Source organism: Diadema setosum, chromosome 21, assembly GCF_964275005.1.
Source record: "Diadema setosum chromosome 21, eeDiaSeto1, whole genome shotgun sequence".
NCBI lineage: Eukaryota > Metazoa > Echinodermata > Echinoidea > Diadematoida > Diadematidae > Diadema > Diadema setosum.
In genome coordinates, this window is record NC_092705.1 from 6,668,577 (window position 1) to 6,679,815 (window position 11,239).

General features: G+C 37.8%; 1 protein-coding gene across 1 annotated transcript in view; it reads left to right on the plus strand.

Moving 5' to 3' along the window:
- The window catches only part of LOC140244857 (adhesion G protein-coupled receptor E3-like), a 74,887-nt gene extending 64,325 nt beyond the window's left edge, over positions 1-10,562 (plus strand). Inside the window, exons 13-18 of the mRNA XM_072324468.1 lie at positions 1,427-1,493; positions 2,821-2,887; positions 4,701-4,786; positions 6,488-6,614; positions 8,631-8,672; positions 10,422-10,562. Of these exons, the coding sequence (XP_072180569.1) occupies positions 1,427-1,493; positions 2,821-2,887; positions 4,701-4,786; positions 6,488-6,614; positions 8,631-8,672; positions 10,422-10,562 (530 nt within the window). The remainder of the gene's footprint in view (positions 1-1,426; positions 1,494-2,820; positions 2,888-4,700; positions 4,787-6,487; positions 6,615-8,630; positions 8,673-10,421) is intronic.
- The last annotated feature ends 677 nt before the right edge of the window (positions 10,563-11,239 follow it).

Here is an 11,239-nt window from a genome sequence, read left to right on the forward strand (position 1 = left end):
GACCTCAGTGACCTCTCATTGTCCTGAGAGGTCAAAGTTGGATATAATGCACAGGCTAATGACCAATGTTCCATGGAATGACAAGATTCTTCTATTATAGCATAAATGATTGTACATCGGGTATTACAAAGTTGACCATTGACTATCGATAGAATATCAATATTCTGATATTTTGAGGTCATTGACCTGTCACCTTCCTCAGAGGTCAAAGGTAGAGACACGTGAGTAATTTCTCTTGCTCTGTGGAATAGGAAAACAATTCAATTGTAATACAAATGAATGTAACATCTAAATCATGTTTGTCATCAACCAATTGCACCAAATATCAATGTTCTGACATTTTGAGGTCATTGGCCTCATCATAGGTCATCTGAGGTCATCAGAGGTCAAAGGTAGAAATCTGACTCGAAAGGCTCAGTGGAACATTGAGGCAATTCCTCTTACAAAAATTAGTTTTTAGTACATAATTATCGTGTTTCAGTTATGAGTGACGCGTTAAAATATCAATTTTCTGACATTTTGAGGTCATTGACCCCTGGAGGTCATCAGAGGTCAAAGGTAGAAACCTGTCAGGGCTCTGTGGAACATAAAGACAATTTCACCGTGACAAATATTAAGTTTTAGTACATCATTACTGTGTTTATCATTAACCAATGACGCAAAATATCAATTTTCTTAGATTTTGAGGTCATTGACCTCTAGAGGTCATCAGAGGTCAATTCAGACTTACCTCCCGATCTTAAAATTAATCTTATAGCATGTACTAACAATGGTGAAAGTTTCATGCTTTAGTCAAATTTTGCACAATTCTTCGGCTTATCTGCTCTACTATTTACACAATAGAATTAATAAAAGTTTGCATTCATGTGTGGTATGTCTTCGACTTATCCAATTTTTCGACTCATCCAATTTTTCGACTCGTACAAGGTCGATTCATACGATCTGTCTGTACTCGTGAAAACTGATTATATGAGTTGATGAATTCTGATGATGGTGATGATGATGATGAGGACGATGATGATAATGATGATGATGATAATGATGATGAGTATCTAAAATAGATAAGTATTTGTAAACAAGTAATTCATAAGTTTGTTCATTTTTTGAGTGGTTCACAACATACAAGCTTGCTTTTTAGTGGACCTCTCAGTTCTTCTTTTTTTTTCTCAACTGAAGCATAACTTTGTACTTTTTTTTCCAGTATGTGTTCTTTCGTTTATTTGTATCATTTATCTTTTGCAAAGTCGAATGTTTATGTTTATGATGTAATTCCAAATTTATTATGCGTTATGTTTTGTTGGAAAAAGAAGAATGAAAAATAAATGAATTGAATTGAATTGAATTGAATAGATCGCCGCTTTTGGTTTGGGTATCCTTTGATTGGTCTGAAATCTGACTGACATTTTCCCCCCTCTTTGCATCGCAGGCATCCCGGCCGTTCTGGTTGCAGTGTTGATGGGGAGCATTCCCAAAGGATACGGTTCCGCCTGCGCGTAAGTATGATCTCGGATTCTCTGCACTTCGTATAAAATTCCCTACGCTTTCATTGAATTGGTGCATACGAAAACTCTGTTAGGGTTTTGCGTTTGTTCGATTTTTTTTTCTTCAAATACAGTTTGTTTGTTTTGCATTATTCCGCAGTTAATCATGGTTTTCTGTCAATTGATCTTTTCTCCTGAACAATTATCTCTCTCCCAGCCCATGCCAGCGAAATCACCTTAAAATGATTTCAATCTTCACTGATCTCGTATTAAAATCAATCTTCACATTTAATGCAGAGGTGTTTTTCCCAATTTTCCAATCTCAGTCAAGTCATCATTTCTTTTTTTTTTTAAACGCAAGTCCTCCTTACATATTCCTGTTATTGTTCCGTATATACCGATGTGTCTATTCTCTCCTTCTGCATTCTTACCGGTATAATTACGTATATATAATTATATATATATATATTTTTTTTGCATTATATTCAATCCAGGTTGTATTTAATCACTACTTTTACATCATGGAATCCAGCTTGCTTGCGTCCACAATGCCACGTGCTGTAGTTCTTTTTTTTTTTCTTCCTTTTTTCCCCTTCCCAATTATTTTGATTTCATGTCAGTTGACATTGGTTCGTTTTATCTTGTTTTATATTGCTGTCTTGTGTATTTTCTGAGGGTCCCATATCGTACAAGCTTTGCTTCTTAAAGGGACCCTCCATTTTCATCCCCATCCTTAGTTAACTTGTATTACACGCGTTATGTATATATTAACAAAGATATAATTGTGGGGTTTTTTTTTCTCATCTGCTACTCATTTTCATATGTACTTTGTGAAATCACATTCTGCAATTATTACAAATATCCTGTGCATATTGTATGCATTGTATATAATATCTTTGTTTATTTGATGGAAGTGAAAATAAATTTCAATCTTGAATCTTGAAATTTGTAATAAAATTAACAAGTGGCCCTTTCTCTTATGAAATCAGCAAACAAGTATCAAACTCTCAAGTAAGCCTAAAAAACTTTTACTTTTCCAATTTATTCGGTCGATACAAGCTTGAGACTTTAAAACTTTTTCGTAACTTTCTTATTACAGTTTTGTGTCCAATTGTGTTGACAGTTTTATCGTTCTGTTCGTCTGTATGTACATGTATTTACTTATTAACGTCAACATTAAGAGAATGTGGAATTACGCCATAAAGGCATCTTCATGAATACGTCCCTCATTTCTCTTCTTACGGCGGAACTATCTATTGAAGGGCTAATATAACGACATATCGAGTGTTGCTTTACTCTGTTGGTATCATTATTGTTTCGTCATCCTCCCGTCCTGTAGCTGTTGGCTGACTGTTGAATCCGGTACCATGTACGTCTGGCTAATCGAAGTATGTGTCGTAGTGCTGGTAAGTTACTAAAAAACACTGTATTACGCTATCGATCAAAACAATGACACAGTACAGCTGTTCTTACCTTCCAGATGCTTCAGCTGATTTAAAAACTAGTAGACTAGGAGGTACACGTCATGAGTCCGACACCCACGAGTCATACAGCCCATGAGTCCGACACTAGGCAAATAATGCCCACGAGTAAGAAACTGCGTAAATTAAGCCCCATGATGTAATATCCGTCTCCTGGGCCTTCCCCCTTTTTTTGCCCAATGTTGGAAAAAACAAACAAACAGAATTTCTATACCGAGTAAGAAATGACATATCGGGACTATTATTTTCCGTAATCTAAATTGTTCAGTGTTTGTGTTTGTGTGTGTGTGTGTGTGTGTGTGTGTGTGTGTGTGTGCGTGTTTCGGGGGGGGGGGGGAACACGATGTTAGGAGAACCAAGGAGGTTTGAGAAATGGAGTTCCAACTGGCTGTAAACATTCAAACAGCTGTCCGTTTTCTTTTGACGTACAAAATAATTCCACAGGTGCATTTGCGACTTTGATGATCGGGGTTCGATGCCGCCGTCTTTCCGAGCAAAGAGATGATTCATTTGGAACGCTAACATAAGGCGTTTTCACATCAGCCCGATGCTCCGAAATAGCGCGCTATTTTCTGACTTGGGAAATTAACCCGATCACGAGATAGCGCGCTATTTGATAATGTGAATACGAATTAGCGCGCTAATTTTATCACTCTGATCGAGAAAATATCTTGAGTCCAACTCGGGAAATTTCCGAAATAGCGGGATAATTTGCGAACTAGCGTGCTATTTGATAATATGAAATCGCCTCAAGAAATTAGTGCGATGCATCCCATCATGCCTAGCGTGCGTGTAGTATAATCGATATATATATATATATATATATATATATATATATATATATATATATATATATACATATATATATATATATATATATATCGTATCAAAGGAAATTAAATTTCAGCTAATAAGGCATATGAAAAAGAAAGTAAATCCTGTCCGGGATTATGTCAAAAAGTGTAAATCTAAGCTGTACGTTGTGAAAATATTTGAACTGCACCCTTGCTGGAAAGTCGATTTTATCATCTTTCCGATCACTTCCGACAAATGAAACTGAGATGGTATAATCTTCAAGTGCAGATCTTTATTCATTGATATGTTAGATTAGTGTAAAAACATGTAAAGTCGGGTAATTTTAATTCTTATTTCATCATTTCTTTTTACCGCTCATGTTTCATAAGAAGGGGCAGCGAAAAGTAATTACCATCATAAAGACATATAATATCTTCCATTGAGAGTGACGAGTCATGATGCAATGACACATGAATCAATTGTCTTCCTATCTGTGAGGCAGCTCCAGTTTAGCACATACTTCAAATATTTCTTAGTGGCGGTATCAAACATGGGATCAAAGGGAATAACACTGTTGTTACTCCATCTCTTGAACCTTCTTGGGAGAACTTGTAATATGAGCATCATCACATTAAAAGGTTTCATCACATACGTCCATTAAAGGTTAGTATGACGCCTTCGTTCAATTGGGTCAATTTCTCCTCCAAGGTCAATAACGCTAAAAACAGACCCACTCGCAAACTGGTTTTTTCTTTTTTTTTATCTATGACCTGTGAAATGAAAGTAATATAAACATTACTAGAAAATTTGACAAGTGAACATTTCAACGCAGCGCATTTCGTTCCCATCAAATTTTCAAACACGTCTTCTCTGACGTTAGCCACTTGTAAAGTCTTGATGTGACACCAGGTGCATCCCCATATTCTTGTTTCTATGGCAACAGGTCAACTCTGGACTCCTCTTTATCATCATGAGAACATTCGTGACCCTGAAGGCGAACGCAAAGAAGACGGACACGGAGAGACTGAAGTAAGTGCACTCACTGTTACGCCGCATAATGCTCATATGATTGGAATGCGGCTTTCTTGGTAACAGTAATTACTGATACCAACTAAACAGCCAAGGAATTAGGAAACGATGCTGATACGAACAAGTAAATCATAGCGTACAAAAAAAAAAAACGTACTAGCAATTCCAACCAAAAAAATTAATAAATAAAAATCGTTCAACATGAACCTGGGAATTGTAAGGTATGTTATCATCAAATTTGTTGTGATTGGTGATTTTTCAAGTTGATCGTACTCATATATATATATATATATATATATATAGATATATATATATACATACATACATACATACATATATATACACACACACACATACACACACACACACATATATATATATATATATATATATATATATATATACGATATGCCAAAAATATTACAATTAGATTTTCACATTGATAACACCTAATATGATTAAATTGTCTAAATGCTATACTTCAGGGTCTTAAAGGTACTAGCCCACATTTGCAAACCCACGAAAATCAAAACTGCATAAAACAGGTCCAATATGACTTCAAGTACAAGTTATAACAGTAACATACCTCACCTGTCGCTCTTTGTCTATACCATTCGATAAAAGAGAGAAAATCATCGTTTTAAAATCAATTTTCAAACCGGGTCAACCCGACCCAAAATCGAATTACGAGCGCGGGCTATATCAGCTACGTACATTGTACATGTAACACGTATCAACGTGGACCGGAGCTAGCGAGCGTTATACGCATGCATACGGATTACAGTGCATTTTCATTTATTTTTATGAAAGTAATGGACTAATTGGAACGAAATTTTGCACAGGTGTTACTGCAATCATACCCAAACTCCATGCTAACTATGATACCAATTGCTGCAGGTTTACAAATGTGGGCCAATACCTTTAAAATATAAAATCTTAGCTCTATTTTGCAGAAAACCCCACTCAGTTTGGTTAAGCAGTCACAGAGAATTGTGGATTGTTGTAAAGCATGTCATGAGTCTGATTCTTCCAAATGTGGCATCTCGATGCTCTTGTGTGTGAATACATTAGACAGAACTTGGAGGGAAGAGATTCCTGACATCCTCTAAAAAATTCCTCATTTCTCTTTGACCACTGAAGCAAATCGAATGTGGTTTTCTGTAAGATGTGGGCGGCAATGAGTTATAGTTTCATACCCTGTTTTAAGTTGTCGGGTATTATAGGTTGCTCGATGAAATACACAAGTTATACTGACCACTGTCAATCACGTCAATAAGCTTTGATGTGTTTTTTTTTTCTTTAGCGTTGTTTAGTAGTCTTCTGCTGGTGTTGAGTCAGTATCTCCTATTTGTTTTTACTGTGATTTTGTTGTTTGATTCCACCCAATGAATGTACCATTAACAATTGTTTAAAGTGATATTTTGTTTGTAATACAGTTGTTTATCGTGTCGACATGCTGTTATTATACTTGAACCTTGACAGGAAATTAAAGATCTTGATAACTTATGCACTCATTAAATATGAGAACGGGAGTTTCATCCTTGCAAGTTTTCTTATAGATATTTATTGGATGAGTTCATCAGTAACAGTTTAGCTCGCAAGTGACCGCATGATGAAATAATAAGTCATAATAATGATTATTGACCTGAGCACCCGTCACGCTCATTCCTTGTCCTCTATTGCTCTTGCTTCATTGTCCAGGGCAACTGTCCGGGCTCTTCTGATCATGGTTCCCATGCTTGGGATGACTTGGATATTTGCCATCCTGCAGGCTGCATCCAAAAACATATTCTTGCAGTACGTCTTCATAATCATCAACGCTCTGCAGGTACGGTGCATCCACCTTTCCATATACGACCTGGGTATTAAGTCTATGGGCATTTCTGAATTCAAATAGAAGTGTGCTGAATCTTTAGCCAACTAACCACCATACTCTCACGCCCTTAAGGAGATGGCAGAGTTTTGGTCAGGGGGACCAAAACTAAACTCAAAATTCCGGGGGGGGGGGGGGGGACAAAACCAAGATGGGAGATTCAGATTTTAACTTTTTGCGAGATAATTAGAAACCATGTATGAAATATGATTCGAACATTGAGAATCAGGGGTTTCTGGGACGAACACTGCATTAGGGCTTTCAATAGCTCAGTCGGTAGAGCACCAGGCTAGCAACCCAGAGGTCTCGGGTTCGAATCCCGATGGAATTCCATTTTCTTTGCTCATTTTTCCACTCGTTAATATCATAGAGCATACAATTCTAGAGGAATTCATAGATAATTTGATGAAAATCGTTTTAGAAACGACTGAGATAGAAAAAAAACCCCAAAGTAAAACAAAATGTTCCTATTAAAAGGTGCGTCTCACCTTTTATCAGGACTTCTTTGTTATTGGATATCTCAGTCGATTCAAAACCAAATTTCATCAAATAAACTTTGAATTCCTCTGAGAATTGTATGCTCTTTCACATTTCATGCGAGATTTCTAATCATCTTACAGTACTTGTTGAGGTGGGGATTCATGTTTTGAACATTCCTAAGTGAGATAATGAGAAACCTCTTATGAAATATGAAAGAGCATGTAATTTTAAGAAGGATTCAACATTTTTTTGATGTAAATTGGTTTCCAAATGGCTGAGATATCCAAAAAAGTGACAATAATAAAAGGCGACAGGCCACGCCTTTTATTAAGATCTCTTTGTTTCACCTTGTTTTTGGATATCTCAGCCATTTCAAAACCGATTTTCCTCAAATAAACTTTTCATACCCCTTAGAATTGCATGCTCTTTGACATCTCAGAGTGGTTTCTGAATATCTCGCAAAACGTTAAAAGCTAAATCCTCACCTCAACCAGAACTGTACACACCCTTTGAGGGAGTGGAAGTATGGTGGTTAGTTGGAAACAGTGTCCCTTTTCATATGTGCTCAATTTGTCCCTTTTAGTAACATACCCTGTATAGTGCAACACTAAAGCCCGCCGCACACTACACGATTTTGCCCCGATTCACCGGTCTTAAGACCTTAAGACTAGAAGTGTGACGTCACAGTCTTGCCATTTTCTAGTTGTACGACTGGGTCTTAGCGCCAGTCGTAAAGATTTGACATGTTGAATTTCTACGACCGGTCGTAGGCTTTCAGCCATTCACAATGCAGTAAAATGCAAGCGCACGCAGTGCGCACTGCGCGCGCTTTACAGTCGTAAGCCTACTCGTAAGGTTCGGTCGTATAGTGTGCGGTGTCCGGTCGTACGACTGGTCCTAAGACCCAGCTTGGCTTAAGACTTTAAGACTAGTCTGATCGTGTAGTGTGCGGTATACCTTTACTTTGACCAATCGTAATTGTCGTAGTTCTTCTTCCTGGTGAGTGACCGCTATCAACATGCTGATTATTCTGTCATTTCTTATTCTGTCACTTCTTGCCGGTGACAAAAACAGACTTGATTCTGAAACAGAACTTCCCAATCGTCACTATTTGCTAAAAACATTAAGTCAGTTTAGGAATCAGATAGACTGCCAAAAAAAAAAAAGCATAAAAGGGGGAGGGTATAGAGCAACGCTTCTCAACCTTTTTAAACCTGAGATCAACTTTGGATCCTATAAGATAAAATACAAACATCCGTTATTTATGTTTTGTTGTGGCCCACGTAGCTGAGGGAGCTCCTCGACCCATCAGTTGAGAAGCAGAGATATAGAAAATGACGGAAAAACAACCTGAATACTCCGTCTCCAATACAATTAGAATCCACTCCCCATAATTATCTAGACTTTGCTATGCACAGATAATTTCAATTCCTATCTCCTAGCTGAGAGTCACAAAATTAATATGTGAAAAAATGTCATCTCTTGCTGCAGGGACCGCTTTTCTTCATTTTCCAGTGTGTCCTGCACCATGAGGTAAATTGGAAATTCATTTTTTATGACTTTTCACTGTGATGTGCATTATCTGAAGATTTGTGACAATTCTTATTTTCCGAACTGTTAGAGGAGGCAGTTCGATAGAGGTTTTTTTTTGTTTTTTTTTTCAAAATGAAATATCAGATACTCCGAGAATGAATGTTCACTTGTCTCGTTCAAAACGACTGCATAGTGTTATTGCCTCATCACACCGTATAGCATGCTGGTCCAGACTATTTAGTATATTTTGTCGACGTAAATCATAGTAATGCTTGCACGCAATCAACTATAAACCCAGAGGCGGATTCAGAGGGGGCGCACCGGGCGCGCGCCCCCTCTTTATTTTTGGTTAAAACAAAAGAAATTAAAAGAAAAAATGGGGGTGCGCCCCCTCCCTTTAATTTTGCAAAGGCGCCTCTCCTTTACGAAATTCCTGGATCCGCCCCTGATACCCAAAGCTCAAGTACAAGCAGTATCAAAAATGATTTGCTAAAATTTCAGCTTCCTTATCACGTCACATCAATCAGTATAATTGCCAATGGAAATTGACATTTTAATAACCATTATTTGCTTGTGTGACGAAGTGTGTTTCATATTGTTTTCCGATGAGATGCAAATCGAAAGGCCAACGGCCTCTCTGGGAGGACATTGACCTCCTTTAGAGGAAAAAATGGAGAGAAAAATGAACGTCTCACTAAACGGTGACACAACATTTGCTCCTGCAACAATTGCTCCGGTGTTACTTTTTCCAAGGACCTAGGGCTAGGGTTGTGATAAGGTTCTAGGTTTAGTTTGATGTGAGGATTAGGATTAGGGTTAGGGTTATGTTTGTGGGTAGAATTTATACTTGGCTTAGCGTGTAGATATTTCATGGGAGCGATTGTCCCAGGAGCAAATGTCATGGAACCCAGTGGATGGATGAGATCTGTCAATGAAAGTTGTCGAATGAACAGGTCAGCCTGCTTGACTGCCGGTTTTTGTTTAGGGTTTCTTCTAACCCTTTATGGTCCATAACCTTCAACATGGCCACAGGTCCACTCCAACAAAGGCTAACCCATTATTCATATTTCAATCTTCATATTTAATCATGGCATGTCACTGCGAGCTATGTGTTGAATATGAACAGAGAAAAATGGACTGTGTGGGTTGGCCTTTGTGGGAGTGATCGGAGAGGTCGCTAAGTTAAAGGTTATAATGGACCACAACATGTTAGAAAAAACTTTAAACACAAATCTGCATTCTTACAGGCTGGCCTATTTATTTGGCAACTTTCATCGACAGATCTCATTCAATCAGTGAGACATTGTTCCTTCATGTTACAGTCAAACCTGGAAAAACTGTCATTTGCCATTGTTGCCTTTCAAGTTCATGTGCTCAGTCATGCATGACATTTGCCAACATAATCAATGGAAAGAGGAAGAGTTCTTCTTCCCTTACCACTAACATTGTGCTCTGCATAGCTGACAATCATAAAATAGTAGCGCTCCAAAGTTGGATTACCTTTTTTTGATACCTCACTGTATATGTATTTACTCTTTTGCAAATTCGTATATTGCTGTAAACGTTTTTCGGGGGGGGGGGATCCGAACAGACTGAACATTTAGAACAAAAAGCACGTTGTTCTGCAGATACATATATCGAATATAATAAGCATGCAAAAAGTGCCCCCCCCCCAGCAAAAAACAAACAAAACAAAACAAATGAATATGTAAGCACTTGCCGCCGATTCGTTCTTCACCCTTGCAACAGGTCCAGAAGGCCATCGGCCGCAAGCGTGGCAAGGTCAGCGACAAGTGGGCGATGAGCACCTCCTCCTCCGGTGCCGACACGATGACCACGGACAAGGGCACCTCTCACTTCGAAGAGAGCAAGATCGGCAAAGGAAAGTGAGTTCGACCTTGCAGTCATCGAGGAAGAAGAACAAAAGAAAAGGCAAATCAAGAAATACATGTCAATACGCGAGGAGCATCCAAAGTGGAAAAGTGAAAGGTGTATCGAATCTTTGCAATTATTTTAATTATCTCTGAGTAGTCCTTTATGTGCGAAAAAAACACTCATTTTTTTTTCGTTTTATGTTCATATTCAGTGATTCATAAACACCATATCTTACTGCCACTATTATATGAATACGCCATTCTGTGATAAATTGTTTAGTCGCAGTTTATTCGACGCACGATTGATGGCTAAACAAAAGAAGGTTTATGAATTGTAAATGTCTCAAATAACGAAAATCAAAATTGCTTTATGTATTTAATTATAATGTCGTACTTTGTATTTCCTCCACTAGTTTGCATTGTACATCTATGTGAAAATATAGAAATACTGTTGTATGTGATGATAGTGTAGACTATCAAAATATAACATATTCCTCTCATGTGCTCTATTATTATTGGGAGATGGACGTTAGAAACTTTGCTCTGGTCAGTAATTCTCTCGTGCCTTTGAAAATGGTTTTCAGAGTCAGAAAACCTGGTAACTGAATGGTATATGCGTTGAAACCGGTTTCGGTATTTGTAAATTAGACAGTTTCTGACTTTGCTTTTCAGCTCGGAATTGTTTTGGTCAGT